The sequence below is a fragment of the Macrobrachium nipponense genome, chromosome 41, assembly GCF_015104395.2.
Source record: "Macrobrachium nipponense isolate FS-2020 chromosome 41, ASM1510439v2, whole genome shotgun sequence".
NCBI lineage: Eukaryota > Metazoa > Arthropoda > Malacostraca > Decapoda > Palaemonidae > Macrobrachium > Macrobrachium nipponense.
The window spans coordinates 21,169,535-21,186,218 of NC_061102.1; the positions used below are offsets into that span (position 1 = coordinate 21,169,535).

General features: G+C 37.3%; 1 protein-coding gene across 1 annotated transcript; it reads left to right on the forward strand.

Annotated features, from left to right (window-relative positions):
* The first annotated feature begins 333 nt into the window (after nucleotides 1-333).
* On the forward strand, nucleotides 334-10,576 carry LOC135212794 (membrane-associated protein Hem-like). Its single transcript, XM_064246566.1, has 6 exons — nucleotides 334-424; nucleotides 638-797; nucleotides 8,140-8,287; nucleotides 9,323-9,460; nucleotides 9,648-9,737; nucleotides 10,455-10,576. The coding sequence occupies exons 1-6, from the start codon at nucleotides 334-336 to the stop codon at nucleotides 10,557-10,559; spliced, it is 732 nt and encodes a 243-aa protein (XP_064102636.1). The 3' UTR covers nucleotides 10,560-10,576.
* The last annotated feature ends 6,108 nt before the right edge of the window (nucleotides 10,577-16,684 follow it).

The window sequence follows — 16,684 nt, forward strand, 5'->3', positions numbered from 1 at the left end:
TCAAACACCTGGGAGGACACATTCAGCTGTGGAGCATTTTGTAAAAAGTTTCATAAAGCTTTTTTTCAGGCACTGAAAAGTTGATGACCATAGTAAAATGTTGAAGGTGCTTCTCATTACTGTAGGTGTATAACGTTATGGTATCAGATATATCTTGTGTGGGATTTAGAAGCCATTTAAGGAAGTGAGGTGTTCTAATGAGGAAAATATTCCAGATCTCTAGTGCACAGTATAATATTATAGAAAAGAGCAGTGATTGAAATTATACCATTTTAAGAATACACTGGAAAGCATTGGTGGACTAAATACTAATATGCTGTTCCTTCCCATATGATGCGGTTGTTGCTCATGAGCAGATTGAGAACATTAAGCTACAGGTTAGCCGAGAGTGAGTTCTTTTTAGCATGCTCTGGAGGAGGTGGAAGTAAGAGTTGGTGGTGGTGAGATTAGGGGGTTGTTATCCAATTCTATGACTGAATGCTGTCATATGATCTGTAGGTCATGAAAAGGATTCTCAAATAAGTGCCTCTTCATGGTAGAATGTTTAGAATATGTCACAGAGAATTTCATTTGCCTGTTATCAATTGGATTGTTTCAAGTGCAGCTTATCCTTGTCCTTTTTTTGACTTGCTTGAAGATCAGTTGATTGGTGATGGTGTTATAATAAGATTAAATAACCTTTACAATGGATATGAAGTGACAAATGCTTATGTTTGGTTAGCTTCTAGAAGTAAAGCCTTACATGTTTTGTCACTGCATTCTGATCATTCAGCCATTTCAGGAATCTTTGCAGCCATGTAATTTAACTCAAAGAAATTGGGACTTAAGGTTTTCTTGCTTATGCACGTCTTCAGTCTTTTATTTCCTAATACGTATAGTACTTATAACTTTTTATCCCCATTCATGTATTTAATCTTTTTTTTTCTTGTTTTGATATTTGTTATGTTTATAATGAAATAATCATAATTTTATCCTTCAGTCTTTTATGGTATGTATTCTCTTTGAAAAGGGTCAGACCAAGCTGTGTGATGAGAATTTGAAGTTTCCTTTATAGTATTGCTCAAATTAGAGCATTTTCTTTTAGATTTTATATTTGTGTTGAAAAATATCTAGTAAATATTTCATGTACACTTGGCCTTTCTCTTGATTTTGGGTTTTGCATATTAGTTTTCACATGCCTTGTCTTCCTTCTTGCTATGGTCAGTTGATATTTGATAAGGTCTGTAGCCAGCTATTGATTTCTTTTGAGGCTAAAGCTTAAGTGCTACAACCAGTTTGTGTTTGCATTTACCTGTTTTATTGGATTAATCTTTTTTTTTTTGTTGGTTTTGGTTATTTGTGTATAGGTTGTATTTTATTAACCTTGTAGATGATTTTGAATTGAAACTGTACTGACATTACCTTTTTATATCAACCTCCCAATTTTAGTTGAACTCTAGTTTTACTGTTAGTGATTATGTAAATTGAGTGAAGTGTTTAGTTGTAGATTTATTTCCATTTGCTGTTTATTGAAGAGATAGGATTGTCTTAATTATGACTGGAAGGTTTTGCGGTGTATTCAGGTGGAATTTTAACCTTATTCATGACATTATATCCAAGTCATAGCATTATCTTTCCTTATACTTACCTGTATGGTACAACTTGAAATACTTAATTTAGTTTGGAATATTGTGGTGGAAGTGAGAAATCAATCACCAGTAGACAAGTTGATATTGAGTCTTCCTGTATGATGTGTATTCCCCTTTAGTGTGAGCTCCCTCACTCATTATGTAACAAATGCCATTGCTGTGTAGGCAACTATAAGTACAGTAGTATTGGTTAAAGGTCTGATACTCTGGATAGAGTTGATTAAGGTATTATTTGCCTCAACACAAACCCACCACTTATATAGAAGATCCAGAAACCATTGCCAAAGTTTCATGGAAATGTTGAAAAGAGATCCATGTATGATGCTATAAAGGTCAGGATTCTCTTCAAGGGCTTGTGTGAGATATGCAAAGATTGGTCTGCATCCCAGTTAGCATTCTATTACAGGAAATGCTACCAAAACTCAAGGGCATCTAATGATAGTGCATGCTTGTTTGATTTTTCTAAGGCCTGTGACCACTTCACATTCCTCTAAGCGAGGCAAGCTTGAAAGTGATTTGTATATGACTTCGTGTTTACTGACAAAACTGTTGATAGCCCTTCCTTATGGTTGGGCTTATGTGTCTGAGCCTGAGGACCTCAGCCTCTATCTAGCCATGATGACCACATATCAGCATCCAGCCAAGAGGACCACATTTTTTGGAACAGATCTAAACACTAAAACTGCTCAAGATCATTCAAAGGTTTTCTCCTCTGGAAAACTGTATCTAGACTTGAGCTGCTCTTGCTTAGATGTGGCAATTGAATAATAGATCATCTTGCTTTTATTTTTTCTACCTAAAGAAACTAGTTACCCGTATTTTATTCTGGATCAGTTCCCCTTACATGAACAGTAAATGCTGAATTATTGTTCAGATCTACCATACCCAGAAGTATTGAAAATGAACACCAAGTATTGGGACAACTCTTATTGTAGTGGAGAAAGTTTATTACACTTCTTGTGTTCTGGTTACCCTAGTTGCCCCCTTTTGGTTCTACAAGGCTGGTGTGTAGACCCTCTGGCCCTTTTGATAGATGTTTTTAGGTCCCTTCCACAGTGGGAGAAACTCTTACACCAGCTCTTCTGTAGACAGTTCCACATGAAACATGACACTTTTAGCCTTCCCACTTGGGTGTTATCGAGTCAGGCTTTAATAAGAACTGTTAGAAGCTGAAGTCATCATTGTTATCCAAGAATGAGATCCACCTTTAATTTGTGCTAAACAAAAGGAAATCTCCTTTTTATATAGTGGAAGGAGCTTTGATGCTGACAAAGCCTCCATTCCCTATGTAGCAGAGTTGAATTTCTATATTTTTCTCCCATAGCATAAGTGCCTAAATTTTATGGTCTAGATTTGGGTACTTCCCCTGAATAAGGAGGATATGTCAGCATATTCTTTGTTGAAATTTGTGCATGTTTCTTAAAAGTTTGATGGTTCCTCTCCAAGAGCAACAGGATCAACATTAACTATAAAAAACGTGCCTGCTAGCTTTTGCCTCTGCTCATCAGGTTGGCAAATTTCATGCTCTTTCAAGCTAAGTTCTAAGAATTACCATAAGGTAATCACTGTACATCATCTGATTTGCAGGAAGAACTTTGATCAAGTATCTTTGGAAGAATAAAGTGAATGCGAACACTATTCTTTTGGGTAAGGCAAGTAATTTTAATAGATCATGAGAAAGTCTATGAGGAACAAAATTCCAAATGAAAATTAAAGATCTCAAAATAGTGGCACTGTCAACCTCGTTACTGTGCAAGATATATCTTGATGTCCTTACAATTTTGAATGCCAGTCAAGTTTCACATAAATTTCTGTATGTTTTCCATAGGACCAGTAGTAGCATCAGGTTAGGTTTTGTTTAGTCCTTGGGTAAGGGACAGGAGATACTCATCTTTATTGCCCTAACTCACCTTCTTTGTCCTTCTTCCTCATTACTGGAGAATCATTGGGTACCACATTTTTTTTAATGAATTGATGAAAATGTCCAGATTACAAGCAATTTTAATTGAAATTGTTGCTGTGCATTTCGTGACTGCTGGTAGTCTTCAGTGCTTTCAGGCACTACATGATCTTTTACTTAAGGAATAATAGGTTTATGGAGAAAGAAATGTGATTAAAGAATGTTCTATTATTTGTACCAAGAGTCTTCTTCCCAAACCTAGACAAAACAATAAACAATTCAGTATTAGACCTATGAAACCAGGGGTTCATGCAACAATGACTGTGGCCTAGAAGGATCTAAATTGAGTGTCTGCAAGTTTTTGCAAACTTGCAGAAAGCTCTACAAAAGCAATCGTTGCTTATTGGAAAAGAAAAATGATCCTTCTTAAGTGGTGTTATTTGTACCAAGAAGACATTCTTCCTTATTTACCTGAGTAGTTGTCTTCTTAGTCATTTTACTTCATCCAGACAGCAATGACATTTCTGACGTAGTGAGTACAGGGCTTCCCAGCAATTAATATTCACCTGAGAGGAAAATTCAAGAATTATTTCAGCTATTGATGATTCTTTCTGGCTAACACCATATGATTTTTGTGCACAAAACATAAAAAAATTTAATATGTACTATATTATTCAGATTTGAATAACATCCAAGTGTAGTATCTGCTTTATTGTTGCAGGAGAAATTTATGTAATATATTTTTAAAGAATTTATTTTAATGCTGTTTGTATGCTTGAGTCAGAAATGGGTTGTCAAAAAGACATTTGTATACTCAAAACTGGTACTTTTTTAAAATTCGGGATGTCCATGTGTAAAAAGTGGTACATGAGAAACCATATCATAGTGTAAAATTACACTAGGCCATTGTTTAACAAAAAGTAAGATTTTAGGCCTTTATTCATTTAATTATACCCAGTATCCTTCCAGGTGTACTTCTGTGTAAGCTTAATCACATTTTTCAGCATTATATTCTTAAGTAGAGACATTACGCATCACTCATCACCATTAAATCCATTGGTACCACATGTATTTCAGTTTGTATTTGTTTTGTCACAACCCCATCAGCCATATACTCATTTATGCCCTCGTTCATAGTCTTGATTATCCCCAGGCTCACTGTCTTTTGTCTGACAAGCAGAAGTATGGTAATCTAAGACATATGCTGCTTGAACCCAAAACTATGCATTAGTTACCCCCCTCCCCCTCTCATATTTCATGAATTTGTAAAGCTCTTATAAACACTGTCAAGGATTCCCAATTTCAGTTTTCCTCTCAGTAGATGGGCAATTTCCAGTATTTTTCTGATCAAACCACTGTAGCAAAGAACTTTTTTTGCAGTTACGATTGTGTGACTTGATCATTGGTTTAATAGATAGATAAAAGGAACTGATTTAGATGAAAAACAAGTAAATTTGTACTTTATGTTCTAAATAAGAAAATATTTGAAAGGCCATCACACTAAATAAGTGGTATTATTATAGCCTATCCACATAATGCTAACTATAGGGAGTCCTCCCCAAATTTACAGTAAAGGCAGTGGAAAAAACCTGTATGTGTTTTGGAAGGAAATTGTTATTCCACGTATAGTAAAGACAAGTGAAAATCATGATTATTGTGAACATCTCACCCCAATTCTGTATGCATAAGCAAGGAATGGTAGATAAAGTTTCCTATTAAAATAGAACTTTTGAAAGTGTTCAAGGGAGTTTTCCCAAATGTTATATATCAGTTTTCATTTCTGGTAAAAGAGCACCAAAGGCAGTAACCGTGAATAGAGGTGATGTAGTAGTAGCCATTCAAAATTATATTACTAAAAGTAATACCCTTGCACAGCAGATGAAGTTTCCACTTTACAAATTATATGAAGATGGTAAAAATGCCGAAATTTTGTGTTCTATCCCATGTAGAAATAAAAGGTAAGGAAGGAGCCAATTAACCAGCCAAAGATTCAGTTAGGGTGACAAGATCATGAGTACCGGTATTCCTATTAGTGATTACACATACAAATTCTGTGAAACTTACTATAACAAGTTTGTGGCAGAATACCGGGTATATGAAATAATGAGCTTGATAGTAACACAATAAAACTGATTAAACCCAATATTGGAGTGTGGATTATCATTTAAAAAGGAACAATGCTCAAGAAATTTTGACTTTGAATTGGCCTGCGGATTCTGCCGTGTTGGAGAAATTGTAGCCTGAGTTTTCACCTACTGTTTGGTGTCAGGGTAACCCAAAGGCATTTGCACAAGGTACCACCTTTTCCCACTGTTGTACCATCTCTGTTCAGCCATCATACGTACAAATCTCCAGTGTGTATAGACAATGAAGAAGCTTCACTTTCCATCACTTCTTGGGCCTACCAGCAGACTCATCCATTGATCAGCAGTGACTGTATTTGTTTTATTTCATATTTTGCTGGTGTTGTTGGATCTCTTGGTAGTGTTTGTCTTAATATTAGCCAGTATCACATTAGGAAGGGTAAGTAAAAATAATTTTTCCGTGAGTTTTTATGCAGAGTGCATGCTCAAGCACTGTCTGTATATGAAAATGAAATTTTTACTTAAATAGTAATATTCTTATCTCTGAATATGAGGTTTTCGTTGCAGATTTGATTAGCATTATATAATCCGTGCCATTTTCTGCAGTCTTTATTTTATGAATGCAAGCTTTTAAACAAGTGAAGATAGCACTCCCCATATCATCAAGAAAATTTTCTTTTAATTTTAGACTAATGTCAACTGTTAACTTTATTGAAGTTGTATTTCGAATTGCCAGTTACCGATCATTTTCATTATTGTGCTTATTGAGGAACTCCATTATTTTTTAAAGAAATATTTAAAGTAAACCTCAATTTGTTATTGCATTGATGGCTTTGAAATTCATTTAGTAACATATTAGGCACACAGATGTTAAAAAGCTTATGATCGACAATATTAATTTTGTTACTATTTATCATTATTTGAGAAATTATTCTGTTATTGAAATAGGTTAGCTGTCAATAGGTCTATGTATCCACTTAATATGGAAATATGCACCTTTCTGTAATTTCGAATGCTGGAAATTTTGTTGTGTTTTTAACTTCTTGGTATTGTGTATCTTAACTTCTATAGTCTTATGCAAGTTTACCATAAATTTTGTTAATTGTGTATACAGACACCACCCTACTTATGAACATTCAATTTACAAACATTCAGATATAAAGAAACAGGGTTGCAAATTAAAATTGTGTTCAGAGCACTCCCCTTTGCCAGCTACTGTATGTATTGACTTTATATCATACTGTACTTGAATAGGCATGAAGAGTACAGTAACCAACTTACAAACAGTTCAGCATACAAAATGCCATCCAGAAGATAACTAGTTTGTAAGTAGGGTGTGTCTGTACTTTGAACAAACTGGTACCAGTTGTCAAAGACAGTGTTATATATAAAATATTTTAGATTATATTGCAATGAAAACATTGTTTGGTAAGTGTGGATATTTATCCGGTCATTAAATCAACACCTCATATATCATTGCTATGTGGGTCCATAAAGTTTTGGTTCACAGCAAAGAACCTTAAAACATGGTAACTAAAAGAATGATATTTTTAATTTTTTAAGGTGAAAAAAGTAAAGTATCTGATGTTATTCTAATTAAACGCAAAAGATGAGAAATAGGTGTTTTGTGTAAGTATTACAGTTCTCGAAAAGTAGTCTCTCAGGAAAATTTTCAAATCTAATATCTTATGAAATTTAATTGTAAGTTAACCATTTTATTGTCAGCTTTTTGTTTTATTAATATATACATCAGTCTTAGTTCACTGCTGAGGAAGGTCCCATTAGTGATTTTACTGTTTAAGTATGTTGGGTTAAACTGGAGTTGTGATCCTCAGTTAATGTTTAGGCTTTTTTTTTTTTTTTTACTGAGTAATAGCTTTATTCTTTAAAATTTCTTTTTAATGTAATGTGTATATTGTGCCAAGTTTTAAATAGTATGACAATTATTTGTTGCCTTTTATTCCTAATTTCAGTTTATTGGCCTGAGTTGTAAATACTATAATGAGTTAAATGGTTTATTTTGTAATATTATAAATAAGATCTTATGGCTTGCTATAGCATCTTGTTTTAACAAATGTATTTTGGAGTATTGCTTTTTGGTCATATTGTGATTTATACCTTGGTTTTTCTCTGTTGAAAAAGAAAATAAATTATATACGTACCTAGAAAATTTTCTTACAGTGCTGAAATATTTTTACTACCTCTGGGTAATGCATATTAAGATTATTTGTATGTTTGCATATCTCATCTTTATGCCATGTGTTGCAGTTGGTTAATGAGATGTCTTCTGCTGCGGGACACCCTTGTGAAGTAGACCCAGCACTGGTACATGTATTGAGAACACACAAAATGGTAAGCTGTTGGTCCTGTGTCTGATATTTTTTGGTTGTTTTAGAAACATCAACACTATGCTTAAATTATTATATTGAAGATGCCCAAACAGGTATTTATATTAAGCCTTAGGTCTTAATTTTTGGCTCGGGTAAATTATTGGTTATGGTTATATAGTAAAGCATAACTGTTACAGTACTGCATTGTATCCACCAAAAATTGAGCTAACATGTCATTGTCTTTCATATTGCTACAGAAGTCCTGATGAAGAATTTGTTAGCACGTGTTTGTTGATGGTATTTGTAGCTGTATCCATTCCCAAGCTAGCTCGTATGGATAGTACGGTAAGATATTTGATTTTAAACAGGTCTTAGCTTAAGTGGAGCTCAGTTTATAAAGATAATAATAATAACTGAATTAAACTATATTTTTACAACTTTGATCAGGTATTTCCCACCAACCCATTACTCATTCTGATTTCTACTGTAACATAGTGTCCAGAATATCTTGGGTTCACTCATATTTGTTCTGCCAGACAGAGGGTTGTGTACTGAATAGGCATTTATGTTGTGCAGGTATGTGTCCGTCATCCATCTTATTTTTGTCATTAAATTAACTGAAACAGATTGATAATTTTAGGAAAAATTAGCAAAGAAAATAAAAATAAGGAAAATAATCCAAAAAGTGCAAAATATCCAAAAAGTCAGAAAATTATGTGGCAAAAAAGCAAATGTAGTTAGACAGGAATAAACCAGTTAACAAAGCAGCCTACTTGTTGGCACTAACTGCGTAACCAGGCGTTGCCAATAAGCATAATATACACATCTAAAATCTTTTTCAAAATCAGTAAATATTTCAAGAAATAACCAATGAATAATGTATTGGAATAGGGCAGTCCCATGAGGAAACAAAGTTACTTTAGGTATAAAGGATTATTACTCAGAGGTGACACTAGTGAAGCCAGTGATCCAGGTGAAACCTGCTGTATCTATATCTACTAAATTTTTAAATTACTGTAAACTGGAGTAAGAGAAAAGATTGATTAAATGAGCTTGAATAAAAAAGTTATTGATAAATACTGGATAGTCAGATCCCTGGCAACAATTAAACGCCTAGGAGGAGCAAGCAAAGCTGATATAGCACAGAAAGTTCTTAAAAAGAAAGTTGAAGGATGGATACATACCTCTAGTCTAGATGAAAGAATAGTGACCTCAGGATAGTCAAGGCTCAGATATTAGGTATGTTTATGATTGATGCCATGTGATAACAACACAAATATCATTGCATCATGCATTATTATCTTAACAGAAATGAAATAAAAATAGTTTTACTTTAGTTTTTTGTTTGGGGAAGATTTTATTTTTTTTCGATTCTTTCAGGTTTATAAAACAGCATATGGTGCACATGCAAATAATTCCCATTGTTTGGCTCAGGCTGTGAATACCCTGTTTGCAGCATTATTCACATACTGTGGGAGAGCACAAGACATTGAGGAGAGGTTGAAAGAATTTTTGGCTGTAAGTTACTGTACTATTTAGGTTCATAGTATAATATACTACTGTATTCTATTTGCTTACCAAGTTCAAGATGCCTTCAGTTCATAGCAAATGTGAAATTCTCCAGCTGAAACCTGTGAATTATACTTAATTGATGCATTTTGCAGATTTTTTTATCTAATAAGATTTGATCATTCATTACTTACAGTTAGCATCATCAAGTCTCCTTCGATTGGGAAGAGAGAATGATAAAGATGTCATCAAGAATCGAGATGCTACATATATTTTGCTACACCAAGTAAGTTTAAAATACAAAAACTGTTATTGTACCTTATGACGGTGCTCTTTTTACATTTAAAATGTCAATTACTGTACAAAGTTTTGTTTACAGAATTGCACAGTAATGTTCTAATTATTTGGTTGTCACATTTTCATTCCGTCATTGACAAACACTGTTTTTTGATGTGGGAAAGATACCTTATGATTTTTATTGTCCGATTTTGCTACTGCAGTGAGGGCTTTTATTGTACAAAATTCTCCCTCCCCAATTCCCTGCCAGTATAGCTACATCAGAAATTGTTTTGAATGTTTTTTTAAAATGATCAATCTGAGGAGTTCGGGTACCTGTCTCAAAAGCATACACCAGGACACTTGAATACCACTCTGATTTTTACAGATTGGTTGAAATCCAAGACTGGTATTGGATGTGGAGTTTTTAGGGAAGGTTCTATTCATATAGGAAACATTGCCTAATGTTGCTTCAGATTTTAAGATTTTTGCACATGATCTATATAGGAGGGTATTAAAGCATTAGATTAAAAGCTAGTGAAAAAAATCAGTTGAATGATATCAAGATACTGCTAGAGGCACGCTTTAGACTATACCCTTCAACAAGGAAAGATGGGGTGATAGCAGTATTATTCTTTCAGATTAGTAATAAGGGATACCGTAGGTGTCTCAGATACAACCACAACTAGTGACATTAAAGGTATCATATCCTGGTGTTTCTTTCCAGATTGTTGTACAGTCTCCATTCCTGACCATGGATCTCTTGGAGGCCTGCTTCCCATATGCCCTCATTCGGAATGCATACCATGCTGTTCATAAGGCCCGAGCATAACATTCTTCTTCTTTGTTTTAGATATAAGAAATGAAAGTAATCTGACTTGATTTTTAAGAATGCTTTATATATGAAAATTTTAGGTACTGTATATATTAGTGTCCACATTGCTTATATGTCCTTGTAGTAATAATTTAACCTTCCTTTGTTCTTTGTATACCTTTATGTAATGTAATTTAAGTATGTATCCCAAAGAATGCTTTTGTTTTGAAAATAGAACCCTTCAAAGATGTTTAAGTTAGATACAGTAGTTCATCAGCTGACTTTAACTGGATATTGTTTAAACAAATTAATCTTTATTTGAATTTCTCTTTATGTAAAAATTAATAGTTCAAATGCTTCTTGCTTTTTTTTTTATTGTACTTGCCGTTAGTGCAGTTTTCTAAGAAGTCAGCATTTGAATGTATCCAACTGACAAATAAATTTTTAAATATACCTCTCTAATTTCATTTACTTCTATCTACAGCTAAAGCTGTGGCAATTCTAACCAAGCATTACAGTCTATTGTACAGTGGTATTTCCTGTTGTGCATCTGAAAGAGACTATTGGGTAACTTTTTATCTTGGTAGTACACTAGTGTTTTTATAGAAATGAAAAGCTTTCAACTGCTTATGGAGGTTAGAGTGTACATAGATTTCATAATTACTGTTACTGTATATTAGTAAGTTTTTAAATATAAATGTTAATTCCTGAAATATTGTCATACATAGTCATGTATATATTAAATGCTTATTTTGCTGCATAAAAGGCAATGTTTTATAGCTAATTTTTGCTTGGCCTTTAGGATTCTTTTCCAAGAAAATGACCACAGGATACTGTGGCTGAAGTGAGGGGACTCAGTACTATGTATCGAACATAACAGTGATTTAAAAATAAATGCTTAGGATTGCAAAGTATAATGGAATAAAGGATTTTTGTTGTCCAAAATATTCCAAGAGTAGGGGGAGAAGTATAAAACTTTTTTTATATCTCTTTTGGGGGGGACAATTGACTGTGAAACAAATAGAGAGCAGTAAGAAAGAGTAGCAATAGAATGAAGTGGAATGAAATTACTAAAATACAGTCTAATAAGAGGACCCTATTAGTAAACGGCAAAAAACTTATAATGTGTATAAAGTGTGTGCATTTTTATGTAGAGGAGACATGAACTCTTACACAGATATATTAGAGATTGTGAAAAGGTGTGACTACACATTGCTAGAATTCATGGCAGGAGTGTCATAAGAAGAACACATTATAAATAGGAAAGTTGCAGAAAAAATTTGCTGTACCACCTAAAAAATAAACAAAAATCTAAAGAAATTGAGAGGGGCTGAGTATTTATTGTAAATGTACTAGGTAAAGAAGTAGCAATTATGAAAGTCTTTAGAATTGCTCGGCAATCATAGAATAATGCATAGAAGACTACCTTTACCTGATGAGACTAAAGGCAAAAGTTCCTAAGACGGAAGACTGTGGAAAACATATAGTGACTCACCACTAAGAGAAAATCTTGATTTAATATTATTGACTGTGCCTTTTATTTTTTCCAAATTGAAAAAAATAAAGGCATCATTATTACTGTTATAAAGTAGGTTAAACAGATTAGCAAGTCTCATTTCCTATAGCTCACAGGATTAGCTCAAAATGTGTTCTTAAATTACCAGGGTAAAGTTTGGGCTAAAGAGACAATGCAGAAACCCTCAATTATAATATGTAATGAACTGTATAAGGCACACAAAACAATATAGTACATATAAGTGGATGTAAGGGATTCATTAAGAGAAAGGAGAAAAGGTTGCTTGCATTTACTTTCCATGTTTAAGTTATGGCTTTAGACTTTCACACCTCATGTGCCTTCTGTCTCCAAAATAAAAAGCTCACTGTTCTCAGCAGAAGTAATTGTAAATTAGGTACAGTACTAGTTACTTGCAGTGAGTGGGAACCATCCTTCTTGCACTTCCAATTCATCAAATGGTTATGAACAAATATAAATTCTATGAATTGAAGATTCATAGAATGTACATCATTATTTTGGTGTATTGTCTTGACATAATGAGGAACCATTCAGTAAACATAATAGTACTTTACAGTGATTATAATGTAAAAAGAGCAAAATCGTATTGAGCAAAAGCTTCAAAAGTAATCCAGTTACCCAAAGTATCAACAAAGAACTGAATTCTACAAGTGATATGCTACTTCAAAGGTGCTCTTCCTGTCCAACATGGGAATGCAAAATTTGATTTTCATTGAGTAACGCCACAAACTGGCATAGCTATACTTTGGTGCTGGTCTCATGTTTTCCTTAAGTGCAGGTGGTTAAAGGAGCCATCCTTCCCTTGCTCTTAAATGCAGGTGCTTAAAGGTGCCATCCTTCCCTTGCTCACTAAATGTGACTACGAAGTTGACACATCTTGGTGGAGAATCAACACCAGTCATGATCTCCAGGCATACCACCTTCTTAAGGTGTGAATCTCCATATTAGGAACAAATTGCAGATTTTTAAGGTAATTTTTATTTTTTGTACATGAACTTCCCTGCCAGATATATACTTAGCTACAGTCTCCGACGTTCCGACAGAATTTCAAATCTCGCGGCACACGCGACAGGTAGGTCAGGTGGTCTACCTTACCCGCCGCTGGGTGGCGGGTGTATGAACCAATCTATCTCTCCAGCCAGATTTTTTTCTGTCGCTGAAGCGATAACAACTGTTGTTGTTTCATTCCGATATATTCTTCATTTCTCGCTTGCCTGGAGATTGATTTGGACATTTTGGTGACGTATTCGCTCTATTTTGGCTTGGCATACGCTGATTGTGGACCGTTATTGACTTTGCGCTGGATTTTCCTGTAGAATGTCTGATGTTGATTCTGTTTCCAAAACTCCGGTTTTGTTTAGAGTATGTTTGACTGATGGATGTAAGGTGAGGTTACCGAAAGCTGCGGTTGACCCTCACACTATCTGTGTTAAATGTAGGGGGAATGAATGTTTTTTGTTAGTAACCCGTGTCAAGAGTGTAGGTTTTGAACGAAGATGAATATAAGGCTCTTTCTTCTTATATTAGGAACTTGAAAGGGATATGGGTACGTAAAGCTTCTTCAAGGAGTTCGAGCAGGTCGAGAATGAGTGAGAATGAAACTAACATTAATGTAGTTTTAGAACCTTCCTCCCAGGTCTCAGCTCCTGCTCCCCGCACCGAAGCCGTAGATTCGTCTTCGGAGGCGGCGGCCTCAAAAGCTTCCTTGTGTTCTAAGGAAGACAAGAATCTTCGTACTGATCAAGGTAAGAGTGTCAGTGATGATAAGTGCAGTGTACCCAGTGATGTGGAGGGTGCGTCTGACCGGCTCCTTAGTGCCTCCAGGCCTAGACCTCTTCCAGACTCCCAGTTCCAGTGGAGGAGGAAAAGTCGAAAGCCGCAGGAGGCTAGGGAGAGCCCCCACCGGTCAGGCGTCCCCTCGGCAGATCCTGAAATTCGCTCCCAGGCTGCCTTGGATCGTAAGAAGAAGGATATTTCTTCGTCAGTGTTTTTCGTCGTCCTCTTCTCCTTCGCGAAGCGTGGTTGGAGCTCCAAGGAGGCGTCACGCCCGTTGAAGAGGGCTGCGGAGGCTCCCTTCAGTACGTTAGCGTCCAGCCCAGAAGACTTTTCTGATGTAGCTTCCTTGCAAGCAAAGAAGCCTAGGAGATCCTGTGATCGCCCTCCTTCTCCCGCTCCTCGCGCTGAGCTTGCTTCGGAAAAAGATCCTGGGGACTCTCCTTCTCGAGTGCTAGCGGGCCTGCAAGCTCAGATCACAGCCTTGGTGGACTCCTTGGCATCGAGATCGCGTTAGAAGGAAGGATGTCTCTCCTATCAAGAGATCGAGGCGCTTTTCGTCGGAAGAGCGCTCTCTGTAATCGGCGATATCTCCTTCTTTTGAGGATACTTCTACACATCGTAGGATTTCACGAGAGGAACACCACTCCCGCTCGGAGTGTCGAACGCCATTCGTCGGATAGGCGCTCATTGGACTATGAAGATATTTCCCCAGATCGGATTCCTGCCTCGGGTAGACGCTCCGCCCCTTCTGTTTCTCCTTCTTCTAGAGTTCGTGCAAGAAGAGAGAGTCGCTCAGGTCATAGAAGACTTATTTCGTCGTCTCCGTCTCGTCTTTCTTCTCCTCGCCTTCTCAGAGAACCTAGGGAATGCCCTTCTGAAAGTAGGCGCGCTTCTCCTTCCGACTACTGTCGTCGGGCGTCGGATAACGTGACTGGTAGGCGCTCATCGCATGGAGTTCGCTCCTCCCCTGTAAGACATCAAGAGTCTAGTAGGAGCCCTGCGCCTGGTAAGCGCCTTCTTTTAGTAGCTGTTCTCCTAGAAAGACGACCTTGATCCTCGTTTGCTTCGTTCTCCTAGTAGGCGCTCTTCGTTCACGAGGACTCCCTACTCCTGATCGGTCTCCTCTTGCTAGAAGTCAAGAAACGCCTCAAGCGCCCTGCTTCTGTTAGGCGCTCGGAGCCTTACAGACGTTCTCCCCTTCCCCGGTAAGGACCAAGATCTCGTCGAACGCCCTGTTCCGTTTAAGCGCTCGGAGCATAGCGCCGCTCTCCGCTTCGTAGCATCAAGAGCCTCTCAAGCGCCCTGCTCCTGATAGGCGCCCTATTTTTAGCAACGTTTCGCCGCTTGGTAGGCGCCAGGATTCCCGTAAGCGCCCTGTGACAGATAGGCGCTCGGCGCCAGGATTTTAGTAGGCGCTCTCCCTCTCGTAGTCTCCCTAGGGATAGACGTGGTCTTTCTAGGGAAGGGAGTCCTTCCTCTTTTGCTGTTAAGAGTTTGTCTTCGTTTAGGAAGGAATGCGAGATGAGACAAGAATTTTCGGATAAGCGTCCTTCTATTACGACTTTCGTTCTCCTGTACGCCTCTACTTTGGAATCTTCTCCTCATCAAGACGTTTGTCTCCTTCACCGCACTGTACCCCAGCTAGGAAATCACCTAAGGATTCTCATAAGGATCCTCATCCTCGTTCTCCTCTTCAAGAAGACCAGGAAGCCTCTGAGGAAGAAACTAATACATCGGCAGCAGTTTCTTCGTACAAGAAGCTCACAGAGCTTCTCCTTCAGGAGTTCGGAGAGTCTTTGAGCCCTACTGCTCCTCCTTCTCCACACTCGTTGTTCTCCACAGCAAAGCAACGAAAGGATCTTCGTGTGTGAGAATGAAACCGACTCTCTTTATGAAGAAAGCGCTCAAGAGTTTCGGTTCATGGATGCGTACTAAAGAAGAAGCGGGAAAAACTATGTTTGCCTTCCCTCCGTCGAAGCTTCAGGACGGACAGGATTTTGGTATGAGACAGGAGAACCCTTGGGACTGGGCCTTCCGTCTTCAGCTGACGCAGATTTTTCGGCACTAGTAGACGCCACTAGAAGATCAGCTTTGAATTCGGCCAAAAACTACGTGGGCAATGAATGAAATAGATCACATTCTAAAAGGCATTTTTAGAGTCTTGGAAGTTTTCAACTTTCTCGATTGGTCCCTCGGTAGTCCTAGCCAAGAAAACTCAAGGACCGGACACGTTTTCTCCGGAGGATTTGAATTGTGTCTTATCCTGTATGGATAAATCGTGAGGGATGGGGCCAGCGAAATAGCTTCATTGTTTGGAGCAGGGGTCTTGAAGAAAAAGATCAGTATTTTGCTAATTTTTAACAAAGTCTGTCTCACATGCTCAGAGATCGTCTTTGCTTTTTTGCCCCTCTCTCTACGCAGCTGTTTCCTAAACACCTGGTTCAAGACATTTCGAAGGCTCTCTCTGCCAAAGCTACGCAGGACCTTCTAGCGCAGTCTGCAAGGAAGCCGCGCCCTACCTTCCAGACTAAGACGAAGAAAGCGAAGCCGACCTCTCAGGAACCCTTTCGAGGGGCTTCTACCTCTAGATCCTCTTCGTTCAGAGGTCGGAAACCAAATAGAAGAGGGAGGACTTTTACAAAGTCAATCAAACCTCCCAACAAGTAAGACTCAAGTCCTTCAGACAACGTAGCGCCAGGCTTTTACAGTTTGCAGAAGTCTGGGCCCAGAAAGACGCAGATGCCTGGACCCTGTCAATTTTGAGGAAGGGCTACCTCATCCCGTTCTCTTCGAGGCCTCCCTTGACGAATACCCCAGTGGGAATTGACGGCCA

Excerpts from the sequence above, each read along its gene's own strand:
- LOC135212794 (XM_064246566.1), top strand. The coding sequence starts at position 334 with ATGCGGTTGTTGCTCATGAGCAGATTGAGAACATTAAGCTACAGGTTA. Across the intron at positions 425-637 it reads ATGCTCTGGAGGAGGTGGAA|ATCAGTTGATTGGTGATGGT; the intron begins GTAAGAGTTGGT and ends ACTTGCTTGAAG. Across the intron at positions 9,461-9,647 it reads GGTTGAAAGAATTTTTGGCT|TTAGCATCATCAAGTCTCCT; the intron begins GTAAGTTACTGT and ends CATTACTTACAG.